Source organism: Lepisosteus oculatus, chromosome 5, assembly GCF_040954835.1.
Source record: "Lepisosteus oculatus isolate fLepOcu1 chromosome 5, fLepOcu1.hap2, whole genome shotgun sequence".
In the NCBI taxonomy this organism is placed as follows: Eukaryota; Metazoa; Chordata; class Actinopteri; order Semionotiformes; family Lepisosteidae; genus Lepisosteus; species Lepisosteus oculatus.
The window spans coordinates 5,529,196-5,542,938 of NC_090700.1; the positions used below are offsets into that span (position 1 = coordinate 5,529,196).

General features: G+C 45.7%; 1 protein-coding gene across 1 annotated transcript; it reads left to right on the top strand.

Moving 5' to 3' along the window:
• Nucleotides 1-3,709: 3,709 nt before the first annotated feature.
• On the top strand, nucleotides 3,710-6,743 carry LOC102683850 (ras-like protein family member 11A). Its single transcript, XM_006628018.3, has 4 exons — nucleotides 3,710-4,753; nucleotides 5,113-5,169; nucleotides 5,264-5,340; nucleotides 6,014-6,743. The coding sequence occupies exons 1-4, from the start codon at nucleotides 4,633-4,635 to the stop codon at nucleotides 6,476-6,478; spliced, it is 720 nt and encodes a 239-aa protein (XP_006628081.2). The 5' UTR covers nucleotides 3,710-4,632; the 3' UTR covers nucleotides 6,479-6,743.
• Nucleotides 6,744-13,743: the final 7,000 nt, after the last annotated feature.

A 13,743-nucleotide genomic window follows, 5' to 3' on the forward strand; every position in this document is an offset into this window, starting at 1 on the left:
TATTATTTACGTCCATATACATATAGTACACGTCTGTTTCTGGGAGGGCAGTAGGATTCGTGACAGCTAACCTGTTGTCTGACTCGCCCTTTAACTTGCTTTCTTCTCAAAGTGCTTCGTTGGGAAATTCACCGGATGTGAAGTGTTCCTTCCCTAGTGCCGACATTCTGCTGTTATGTTGGACTGTAACGAGAAACTTAATAAGTTATTTTTGCCAGACACCCTCAGTAATAAGAGAGGCATGCTGGTTAATTGTGCTGTACAACGATCTCCGGACCTGGGCAGGCAGCGAGGTTGCTCTGTTAGTCGTTCATCACAAACATATGAGTGTTTCAGTAAACCGGCGTGCAGTTTTGTTTTCGAGGTGTATTAGAACATGGTACGCATGTCTACGTAGCTTGCCGGGATAGGCTCCGACTCCACCCCGAGACCCTGAATTGCATGGAGAGAGTATCTTTATTATCCCCAAGGGGCAATTTGTTTTTACAACAATAGACTATAGAAACACTCACAGATGATGAACATGTACTGTAAATACACAAGAGAATCATTTGTTCAGCAAGGTTTTAGCCACAGGTACTAATGAAAACTTAAGCCTACAAAAACAGTGAGTAAACGCTATCTCAGACAATAAACTCGTCCACCTCTTTTCAGATCACCAGAATTTCCCTGGATTGAGTATTCCATATACTAGACTGACACCGTTTCTTATATTAACATTTGCCCGCAGCGTGTTTATCACACACATTCTCTGCTGCTGGCGTGCTCCGTAATAGTACATAATTAGACAATGGACGCACCTACGTTATCACAATATAAACCAATAGGGGATTAGCACTGTAATTTATTCAAAGGTGTATTTTGATAATTGGATATTAAACGTGGGTTTTTTGTTACCAGTTTCCACAGTTTTGCGTGTTTGTTTTTCGGCCGTATTGTTCACCACCAAACAATATTATATATTCAAATTAGTTCTGTGTATGTCCTAATAGTTTGTAGTGTTACACTCCTTGCTGGCTTGCTAATATAACTGAATACGTAGTTTGCCCAGACAGAAAATAAAGGACGTTAGCGTGCAAGTAGAATAATCTTTTATTTTTGTTTTTACACCACCTTGATCGTGAAAAATAACTGTTTCCAGTGTTCAGTGCTCTATTTCAGTATCAAGAGATTGGTTTGTAGCCTCCTCCGTCCTAATATCTTTTCCCCATTGAAACGGGTTTTGTAATATGTGGAATAGTGCTAGAATTGCAATTAAATCTGAGAATTTTCTTAAGCATTCGTCTGGGGTATCATTTACAGTTTTGTCCAAAAAATGAAAAAGAAGATATTTCTGCACTGGAATTAGTACGGAGAAAATCGAATAGATCCAGTTCACGATTGGACTCAAGGGAATATCCAAAACGGACAGACAGAAAGAAAACGCTGCGAGTTAACCTGATTCAAGCCCTCAGAGTAATCGACAAAGTCAACTCCCTGGACATCTTCTGAATCAACACCCAAACACAAACGGACATTTGAGCTGAGGACAGGTGTGGACATGCTGCCGAAAATATCCTGGCTTTTTTTTTTTAAGAAACAAGAGCCTTGACCCAAATTGCTACAAACACCTCTTTAGACGATGTGAACGACTTCCTTCCGTTTGTAACCTTTCCTGCGTTCCCGTTTCTCAGTTAGATCCCGATTAGCAAACCGTTGGGACCACAGCTGAAAAACCGAATAACCAGTCACTGCCGAATTGATACGTAGCAAACATTTTAATATGTGAAGGACTTTATGTTGCAGCCCGTTGCTAAGGCAACTCGCCGCTGTGTTTCTGCAGAAGTTACTTTCTATTCCTGCTCCTTATTATCTACCAAATTACTCTGTTCCCTCCTTCGAATCGTCCAGATCTTTTTAATTGTCCAGCCTCGCTGCTTCTTTAACTGAGCGTCGCTTCCTGTAAAATGTCATGTTATGCGAATCCATCTTTGAACGCGTCTGGGTTTCGCTTCATTGATAAGAGGTTGTTGTTTTATTTTTTACCTGAATCAAATTACTTTTCAAAGATGGAGAAGCCAAAGGCACGGAACTGTTTGTGCGAGTGCTTTCATGAGTGGATCTGAAATAGCCATGTGATTATATGTCACTCCAGGAAAGAAACACATGACTACACCAAGACAGCTAAACAGACATTATACTGAAATTTGAAGACACTTGGGGCCTCAACTTGTTAGACGCAATGTTTCGTGCGTTTTCAGCTGTTGCGTGCTATATAATCTTATTGTACGTTTAGGGGGGGGTGTTATTTGCGTCTAGTTTGTAAACCGGCAAAACCGTTTCAGAATATACTTTAGCACTGAAATAAACTCCATCACTTCTTGATGAACCGTCTTTCGGATGAGCTGTTAAACCGAGGTCATTAAAGATTCCCGGGCGTTTCTCGATAAAAGAAGGGAGATATCACGGTGTCCGGGTCAAATTTCCCTCTCGGCCTTTACCGTGGCCTCCAAACTGTCCCCATGTATGATTGGCTTGCACTTGCCCTGCAATGGACTGACGTCCCGTCCAGGGTGTACTCTGCCTTGCGCTCGTTGCTGGCCAGGTAGGCGCCGACTTCCCACAACACCGTATGGAATAAAGCGGTTTGGTAAACGATATGACATGTATTCTTGATGAAATCTGGTCCAGGCCTGTTCTACATCAGAGCAGTCCTGTCACCCACCTGTGCAGTTCCACTCCTGCGACTCCTGGTACCTGGGGAAAAAAATACGCCGAAATATCTCGAGGTTTGTTATCTGGAAAGTTCATGTACAGTTTGCACACCCTGACGCAAATCACCGAATGAACCTTTAATTACTCTCTGCTGTGATAATTGCAAACCATTTAAAATAAAGACATCAGATACATTTAATTTATAATAAACAGGCCGTGTTATTAGTCAATGTGTAAATATACAATAACGAATAATAGTATAACATAATATGTTTTCGTGGGTTTGCGCTTGTTCTGAGATCGTTGTGCATTAAGCCAACAGTATACAGCGCTAGGCTTGAGTCACTCAGTTGTCTTAGACCCGTTGCTTCATAAATCATATTTGTTTTATTATCTTGTTGTCATTAGGAGGATGAAAATGACAAGTCTGTGGTTCGGCAAAGCTGGTGGTATTTTATCTGGAATAGTTCGAGTAGGGAGCTGCGTCAGCATGCGTAGGCTGCAAAGGAACAAGTAAAGGTTTATTCCCTGCTGAAAAGAGAAAATAAACACAACGTTTCGGCAGTGGAACCTGCAGAAAAGTAGGTGTCCTATTCATTTTTTTGTCAACAGATTACACACACCCAAAGAAGACTCCACAGCCGAAACGTTGTGTTTCTTTTCTTCTCTTTTCAGCAGGGAATAAGATGAAAGAAAATGGTTTCCTAGTTGAAAATTCCATCGGGGTTCAGAAAACATTCACTCCAGAACCTAGGCTCAAGAAAAGAGGGGTGCATTATCAACTTAAACAACACAGCCAAAGAACAATAAAGTACTTAAAGAGACACCGAGATGTTAAAATGAGGGTCCAGTGCAAATAGCAGGGTGTCATACACATACTCATGCTACTGGAGATAAAACTTTGTGCCCTCAAGTAGCATTTTGGTTTAACAGCACATGTACTATAAGAAGTAGTACATGTGCTATTAAACCAAATTTGCTGACAGAATAAAGGAACAGTCCGTTTAGAGGGAAACGCCGGGGGTGATGGAGGTCACTAGGAGCAGGGGTATTAATCTCCGCGACAGGCCACGACACGTGGCCACAATTTCACGCGAATGAAAGGTGGAGCGTGGCAGGCACATTAAGTGCGAGTCACGTTTCAATATAAAAGAAAGGGAGATCAAAGACTGAAACGATGCCCGATACTTCTTTAAGTATCGAAGGGACATTCTATTTCCCAACTACCATCAAAACGTTTTAGTCGTTTTAAACGTGTGTTTTCTAATGGGGGCGTTAACACTCGGCAACAAAACCAAAGTCGCTGAGAAATGTTTTTAGACACACGTTTTCACCGCCCACGTTCCTGCGCCGATGTCTTGCTGTGGCGGTACTCTTCATCTGCTGGGCCCGCCGCTAAAACTCTGGCCGGGTAACGGAAGCAGGAGGCTGGCGATCGCCGTTAACGACAGCAGTCGAACCGGGCTCGCCTCGGCTTCGGCGGGCCTCCTGCGGCCCACGGCGGCGGGGGGGGAGGTCCACTCCTCCCGCCCTCGGGTGCTGATGCGGCCAGCTTTTCCGTCGCTGGAGGAGGAGGACGATGCGTAACGTCTCCGCGCAGAGAAAACCTTTACGCACTTCGGATGTCAGCCCGGCTTCATTGGCTCCTCGAATACAAAATAGGAGGGACGTTTTCCCAGCCGCAGCCAGCGCCAGCAGATAAAAAGTCGCCCGGGTCCAAGCCGGTGCAGACAGCCCTACTTCCCAGGAGAGATCGGCACCGGCGACAAGCCCAGTTTCTTAGACCGCCGGTTAAGTGATCGGTTATTTTATTTCCTTTCATACTCAGGGAAAGAAAACACCCACTGAGGTCCTCGACGCGGAGGATTCTGCGAGCGATAGAACAAACGCATAAGACGTCTGGAATAAATATTACCCATCGCCGTTGGAGAGTTGCCGATGCGCCAGCTGACCATGTCAAACAACTTTTTGCTCACACCGATTCCGGAGACAACGGATTACTTTTTACACCGGGATATTAAGATTGCGGTGCTGGGAACCAGCGGAGTGGGCAAAACAGGTAATTATTATGTTGGTGTTGCCGGTTGGCAAAAGACTTCCTGTAGGTGCAACTGAATCACATTCTTTGTTTATTCGATTAAAAAAAAAGAAGGAAACGAGATATTCCATTGACGTATTCTTGGTAGGACAGTTGCATTTTTTTTAATTACACCGGTTACGGGTTATCTGGTCTGAAGGAGCGGTCCCCCAGGGGCTAGGGACTTGTACCCACTGTAATCACAGGCGGAGCTCTGTGTAATGAGCTGTAGTTCAGACAGAAAGGAGTTTCTTGCTCCGGCCAGGAACGCGGGAGTGTTTTGATACCGTGCCTTGCTTCTGGACCCCGGTGACGCTGTGTTTCGCTGTCTGTTTTCCCAGCCATGGTGGTGCGGTTTCTCACCAAGAGATTCATCGGCGATTACGAGCCCAACACCGGTAAGCATTTCATTTCGATGCCGGAGGAACGTGACACAGGAGTAGCGACCTTGATTGGCGAGTAAACGTGTGTCTCTTGCTTTTCCTTGGCCAGGGAACCTGTATTCCAGACTGGTCCAGCTGGAAGGCGCGCCGCTGTCTGTTCAGATCCAGGACACCCCGTGCGTCCAGGTAAGAGTAAAGAGCCCTTAAGCGTTCAAAGGCCCCCAGACTCGCGCAGTGGCAGCCAGTTAACAACAGCATTCTTCACATTCAAAAGCTAGTGCCGCCTCCTGCTGATCTCAGGCGCCCGTGTTGTGTATCTATAGGAAATTATGCGGAGCTGGGCGACTTGTATGTGGTGTAGTTTCAAATGCAATTCCCGGCTATCTGCTTGCAATACCTATTGCCTTATCTAATGATATCCAAGATCTGATCTCTTACATCCTTCTACCCCCTGCATACGCCCCTCAGTTTTGCGCTCAACCCAAAACGCTGCCACCACTTGCATTTTGCACTGAACTGCAAATACTGCAACAGGCGACTTTTGCGCACAGCCGCTCTCTAACTGAGGGTTGCGTTTCTAGCTGCTGCCCCGTTCCTGCCTCCAAGAGCCGTGACTTCATTTGTTGTGTCGGTTTCTATGTCAGTGTTATGTCATCTTCCGTGTCATTCGTCATGTGGGGAAAACACGCACGTCAGCCTTTCATTGCACTCGGGTACAGTACAAACGACACTCGCCGTGAACTTGAACTGTGGAGTCTTGGTCCCCACGACCCGGGAGGGTGCTCACAGCTCCCCAGCTCAAGAGCAGGGGTGCTGGTGACATGCGTGAGACTCAAGATCTGTTGTTCTCCCCCGCTAGATGAGTGGAGACGGAGCTCGGATTCCAGACATGGTCGCTCGAAGTATCCAGTGGGCCGACTGCTTTCTCCTGGTGTACTCCATCACGGACTACTGCAGCTATGAGGCCATTCAGTGCCTGCACCAGCACATCCGCCAGGCGCACCCGGAGTGCAAAGCGCCCGTGGCCGTGGTGGCGAACAAGGGCGACCTGCTGCACGCCCGGCGGGTCCCCGCGCACGAGGGGCTGAGGCTGGCCAGCGAGCTGGGCGCCGTCTTCCTGGAGCTCTCCACCAGCGAGACCTACGAGGACGTCAGCGACGTGTTCGCGCACCTGTGCAAGGAGGCGTGCAAGCAGCAGGCGCAGTGCATCCTGGGCGAGAAGCGCCGGGGCTCCGTCATCCCCCGGCCCAAGTCCCCCAACATGCAGGACCTCAAGCGGCGCTTCAAGCAGGCGCTGTCCTCCAAGGCCAAGCCCGCTTTGTGATGAAGGGAGGAAGGAAGGAAACGGGGCTGTCGCTCGGAGACTTCGTCCCCGTAGTCAAACCGTCAGCGTGAACAGTTTGCTCATCCTTCGCAAACGGGGGAACCCAAGTTTCTTGTATTTTTTTTCTAATATCAATATGTACAGATATGTATATATAGCGTGTAAAGATATTTATTTTTGTACAATTCTATTTCTTATTGCTCTTCCCTTTTTTTCAAAACCGTCTTTTTAAGATGAATGATAGAAATAAAATGTTTTACGATGTCTAGCATCTGAATGCCACGCATCCTGTCTACCGTGCAAGGTTATAAACAAGCACAAAGCGTTTATATTTCTTTGCTATGGGCGACTCCATTTGATCAGTTGTCTTTCCACGAATGTTCTTCAAATGAAATGCAATTCATTTGAAGAAGAACCTTAAAATATGCACTGTGTAGCCCACCACAGGTTTGCTCAATCTTTACCTGAGCACATTCTTTATATGTGCAATCTGTACAACAGCTAATAAGAGTCACATCAGCTGAACAACTCGCAGTAGAAACGTGAAGTCTGCAGATGACAAATTGCAGGTTTTACTACTTTAAGATTGATTTGGTTGACACTTATGCCACGCAGCTTACATTTGCATTCATTTATTCAGCTGAATATTTTACTGGGACAATTCAGATAACATCTTTGAAACCCACAGCCTTCCAGTTACGAGTTCAGAATCCTAACCTTCACACTGCTGGTGACATCTGATTAGCCGTCGTACTGTAATTACATGATTTCTCCCTTGCTGTGTGGTGGGGCTGCTGGTGCAGAATGCCTGCTGTGTCTCTCCCAGGTGGGGCTGCTGGTGCAGAACACTGGAGGTTGAAATGGGTCTCTACCTGCAGTATGTATGAAGTGCTTTGAGTTCCTTTGAGATGCAACGTACTGTGGAAGTGTAATATGATACTCTACAGTAAATGTTTTACTTATTGAATTTCTTTTGAACAATTCTCCAGTTTAAACAGCTGCCCTTTTCTGGAGCCATTTAAAAAGAAAGCAGGTTGAGATGAGGTGAGTTTCTGCATGGCCCTCCCTGACACTTCCCAGGTGAGGACAGCTGAGCTACGACACTGAAGACACACTGTAAGACGTCAGTAAAAACGAATAGAGAAATCTGTAGACCAACCTCTCTGCTTGCTGGCTGCCTGTGGTTCTGCCAGAGCCACAAAGACACCAGAGCCTTGTTCCCTGCCTTGGGTTTTCTGGGAGATTAACAAACACGCGCTGGGAAAGTGGGTGTCTAGAGAAAGAGACTGCTTTCTTATCGTATAGCTGTTTCCCAGATCTTAGCAGACAATTAAGCCTTTCTATTTTATTTCTATAAGAAAGGAACTGACTTTTTCGTAGTAAATGTCTTGTTAATTGCTATTGCTTTGACAACAAATTCGTGGGTCGTGCCAATACAGCTGCTTGGATTTGAGCAAACCGACTACGATCTCTGCACCCCTTAGCTAGAGTCTTTTCTGACAGCAGGGAGCAAGATCACTCTAACCTGGGCTCAGACACAGCGGGCTAAGAGTACATCAGACCATCTGGAACAGCTGGACTCAGCACTCCCTCCCTGCAATCTGACGCTCTGTCAGAATCACTTTGGTTCCCTGTGCTGTGTTTGATCTTAGCCTCTGACGACAGCATTCATTTTCTTTTAAATTGGTAATGCTGTTCGGTGCCGTTTAGCATGTTTCCAAACATTCCTTGACGTCCAGACAGAGTCATATGTGTTTCTCCAGCTTACTGGATGGGGATATTTTACCAGATCCATCACTGACAAGCTGGCGGCCCGTTGCCGTAGTTACCAGGCCTGCTGTGGAAAAAAGCATTCAAAAGAGACTGCGAGGGTGTGAGGTCACCAGGTGTTAGTGTCTCTGCTAAAGTGGGTTTCTGTGCTTTTCTGGCGAAAAAGGAATAAATACAACAGGGCAACACTGAGAGCCCAGCCCTCAATACAGACTGACAAAATTCCAGGATTCCAGTCACAGCCTGATCAGAAATCTCTTGGGTTTTTTTGTGGCTGCAGAGAGGGTGAAGGAATCCCACACAGTAGAAGAATTAAGTTCCCTTTTGCAAGGCTGTAGGTTTAATTCCAGGTCAGTTCCCGAGGTGCTATCTGAGTTTGTATATTCTCCCTGTATTCGTGTGGGTTTCCTCCTGCTGCTCCGGTTTCCTCCAAAAGACCAAAAAGCATACTGGTAGGTTAATTGGCTTAATTAGGTTAATTGGCCCTGGTGGAGGCGTGTACATCGGCGTTTGTGTCTATGCGTGTGCCCTGCAATGGGCTGGCTCCGCCTCTCCCGCAACCCTGGACTGGAAGAAGAGGTCAGGAAATGAATGGATGTATAAGTGTTGCTCACAGCGTGACCCAGTTACATCATCTTAATAATGGAACTCTTTCATTCACCTCCACACATGTTCAGACACACCAGAAAGTACTTTGTGATGTGTAAGCAGAGATGTAACATATCGGATGATTGGTACTCGTAAGTAATGAAGATACGTTAGTGCTGAATATCATGTTTTAAGCCACACACACTGAACCCAAGCCGGACTGCTGGGAGCTCTGGCGAGAGGCGATGACGCGAAAGGAGGTTTTTTTTTGCAACAATCAAAGATTCATAAAAAAGACAAATCAAAGAACCTCGACGTTTGTGGAGGGTTAAAGGAGTGCAGGCTGTCCCTGCTCATGTGATCTGCAGTTCACAGGCTCCCACTGGGACACAGAAGCCCCGTTCTCACAGCACTGCGTAAGCGAGCTATTAATACCCCTGACCTTCAGTGCCCCAGCCACTAGAGTACAACCCAACATGGCACACAAGGGCACTGCAGCGGACTGGAGTACTGCTCACTGTATGGAGGCTGGCTGTCAGGGTGGGGAGATGCTATCTGTTTCTCTGCCAGCTCCCAGGAGCTTCTGCGCAGAAGCTGGAGATTATTGCATGCCGTTTTACTGATCTATATTGTGGGAACTCTGCTCTGGTCTTCTCCAAGTCTGGCATTGCTGATGGTTTCCTTGGTTTTAACCAAGTCCTCATTAGTTCACTGAACTTGTTACTTATTGAGTTGGACCAATGGTGCATGCTCTCTTCCAAGCCTTACATTATCATTGTTGCAACAGCACAGAAACTACTGCTGATACTTAAGTGTTAATGGCTGGAAGTGTTGTGAGCACAACAGGGGCATGCAAGATGACAGCTCAGGTGTGAACTACATTACCCAGAATGCTGGGGGGGGGGGGGGGGGTTGACCTGCCCCTCTCAGTCACCTGACCAGTAGCTGGAAGGAGATTGGTTAGGTGATGATTTAAAATCAGGAAGCTGAGACTTCCTAGCACTTAGGACAGGAGACAAAGTAAGAACAGTGTTAGAGAGAGCTGCAGAGAACCCTTTGTAGGACTATGGAGTAATTGTTTTGTAAATCATGGCTGCATTTGTGTATTTCCCAGTGTTCTCCTGGGACCTGCCTATAAAAAAGATTTATTGCTACAATGCCCAACCCGTCACACTATGAATCATTAAAATTATGCCTAATGCTGTTAAACGTATTTTGTTCAGTAAAATGAATCATCAATCATAGAGCCTTCATAGCTGAGATGCCCTCCAAGTTTAATTAACCACACAACCTGCTTTTGAAGTGGGAATAGGGTGCACTTGTATAAATTGTTCCTGAGGCAATCAAGACCTTCTTGCCTTTTTCTTTGATATCTGCCTGTTTAGTATTCCCCAACGAGCAGTGCTGCCTGTCTGTTTAACAATGCTCTAAAGTCATGAATGGATCTCAGCTCATTTTTGTTTAAGCCTCACACCCCCGCAGGATATGAGGGAAGTGCTACCCTCCTACTTCAGCAATCAGAGAATTTCAAGCCCTCACCACCTGACAGCTCTGTCTTGAGAGTTTTTGATTGCTTCAGTCATTACAAAAGCGACACAGATGGGGTCTGAAGACAAACCAGAAATCAAGAACACCAGGGGTAGGTGTTATGTCATCACAAAATTCGTACAGTCTGTTAACGAGGGTCTGATTGAAACTGCTGAAATTCCAGTAGACACTTCTGACGATCTTTGTGTTGTTGCTGTTTTCAAAAGCATGTTAAGGATAATGCATAGCACAAGGAAATTGTATAATGTCAAACTTTATTACTCATTATTGTTCTAAATAATTTATTCTGCTTCTGCCTTTGTCCAGGGCGACTTATGAGGACCACAATTAAAAAACAATTGCGAAAGTTGAAAATCATACAAGGACAACATACGTGCGGTAGTAGGGAGGTTTATGTAGCAGCAATACTATCAAGCGATTGTGACACAAATATGGTATCCAGTATCAGATTAGCAACAAGAACGGAATAATAAAAGTAAAAAAAAATAGGTACAGGGCAGGAGAAGATCACAGGCTCCACAAAATATTCTTTTTTTTTTCAGAATCACTTGCTCTGATTTGACAAAAGTAATGCAAAATCATTTTTTTTAAATAACACAACATAGTATGCAGGACAGGCAAGGCTCAGGATTGTCAAGGGAACAGTGATGTTTACACACAGCTCTCCATGATGAATACACTAAACAGAGCTTTTACTTCACCATGGGTTTACAGCACATGTGAACTGCCTCCACACTTCCACCTGTGACAGAACCTGATCGACACAAACAGGAAATTAATCATGTTGAGCTGCTTCAAGCCCTGGCTCCTGGCACCTTGCTTCTGCCAGTCTGGGCAGGCAACACACTGTGCTTGCACTAAGAATAGTGTGAAGGTCTCTCTTCCACTGAATGGCTCATTGAAACTCAGGAGAAGATCTGCCACTCAGCAGCCTGAGCATTGTGTGAGTGCTGAGTTCATGGGCCCACAGCTTTGTGTGACTTCATCAGAATTCATTCCTCAGACCTTCTGCAGAAAGCTGATACAGTAAAAAGGGATTGAATTGGCCTCGAATGGTTTGAATACAGAATATTTCTGAATAGCCAAACATTTCTTTATTACTGCCACTAATTGAACTTTTCAAGGCCGATTATAATTTGACAGGAATCATAATGACTCAAGAGGCGTCTGGAATGGCTTGCCCAAGTCATCATTGTAGCAAAGTGAAAATTATTGTAATTGCTGTAATTATGATTTTTTGTACCCAAATATTAAGTAAAAGATTCCTCTTAGAGGAGCAAGGTTTTCAGAGTAATTGAATGTCTTGATTTCTTGTATTTATTTACCCTGGCTTGGCAATTTCAACATGCCTTCATGGCCCACTGTTATTTCTCAGTGATTGGCTAAATATCACCATTGGTCCACCATGCTTCAGCCTGCTGCAGTAACATCATGGTTTCCTGCAGTCAGTTCATACAAGGAGCACTGTACACACACAGCTCCAGTTCTCCCCAGGCTGGCTGCGTGTCCGCTCTGGATGAGGTGCCACTGACACAGCTCTGGAAAGAACTGCTCGGTCCTTGCCGAGACTCTGGAGGGCCGGGCTGATGAAAAGCACTGGCAGGTTCAAAGGTTCGAAGGCGTTTGAAATTCTAATGCGAAGAGCCGGCAGGCTATGCAGCATTCAGATTCATAAAGGTGTCACTGGAGGGCTGCCCTTGTAATAATGAATGCGCAGAATGTGAGGCTGATTGAAAATAACAGGCTCTCACCCGGCTCTCCTCCTGGTCTGAGACGCGCACTTCATCAACGCTTTCAATCGGTTCTGCCTACGCTGGGCTTCTGTCGAAGAGTCTGAGATCAGATTCGACGGTGAGACTGGCCAGGTCCAGATTCTGTAGACCTCTGTGAAATGTACTGCTGGCCAGTCCAAACAGGGTCTAAACCATGGCATTACAAACCAAGAGGGGAAATAGAGGCAGGAACACTCTTGTCATCCTGCAAGATAGATGACATATTTCCAGAGGAAGCTGGTAGAGGAGTAATCAGGACACCAGGTTTCATATCATGGGCTCCTGCTGTCCAGGGTTTTACATCACAGTATAACAAAATAACAAACTGTTCCACACTATCTGCACAGTGACAAATGCAACACTGGTTTTCACATAAAATTACATCTATCTAGGTTCGTGTGTTACACAAAAGCATTGAAGAGCAGAAGGTCATTTCAGTTGGCAGCTAATAGCTTATTGATCAGCAGTCCTCCTGGAGCCATTTCTTGAGCGCTGTCTAATAGTGCTCTGATCAATAACGTACAGTGGACTATCCACAACCACACATACTGTTGGTGATGCAGACGCTGGTGTGACAGGCAGCTGAGTGTTGGTGAGCTGTAATTTCCCTGTCTTTCCTGCAGCAGGCTGTGGACAGAAACAATTCAGTTCTTTATATTCCCTCCAGCTACAGCGTATGGGAAGAGCAAGACAGTACAATGAACACCAGGCTGCAGCTGTAAGTGGAGTTAGTGGATAGTTAAATAACTCTTACCCCTGGAGTGAAATTCCAAACCAGTGCCTCACAATATTGATACTGTGCTGGTGGATATGACACTTTCTAAATTAAATATTAATTTGAGGTCCTGACTGCTTGGACATTACATCGGACTTTATTTCCGCTGTTGGCAAGAGTACAGGTCCATAGCCTTGTTATCCTGGGAAAGTCCTATTACGGATCAGCACAATCTAGTCTTCCTAAATTGTCCCCTGAATTCAACTGGTAAATCACTTTCTCCGCAGTGCAGTGCAGTGGGGCTGATGGTGCAGAAAGGCTCCCAGGTGCCACCCAGGTGGAGCGCCACTTCAGTGGTGGATGGCATGGGACCCCTCCTACGTGCGTGAAATACTTTAGGAACATTTGGGAGGAAAGGGTTATATGGATGCAATCAATTATGAATGATTTCAGCTTCACAAGGGGCTCTGAGAGCAAAGCACTGCTCACTAGGGGCAACAAACGAGGGGCTTGGATAGAATGCTTGTGAAGGCTTGGTATACTTGGTGAGAAAAGTTTGGTTTCACCCTCCTGGTTAATAGGGAGCCTCCAGGCCACAGGACGAACCCCAGTCAGACTCAGTGGAGCAAGGGGCAGCTGCAAGGTGGAGACGGGCCAGGGAGGGATACTGGAGAAGAATGCAAAGGGAGGCGTCTGAGTTCAGTTTCTGTAGCTGGTCTGGTGGTGATGGTGATGAGGTGCAGCTGTGTGAGATCGTCTCTGCTTTGTTGTCCCTCCTGGATTTCAGTTAGTAACTTCCATATAGTGGCTGCACTTTACCTGTCTAACAGTCAGGAAGCCAGTGAAATATGTGAAATATTACTCAATACAAG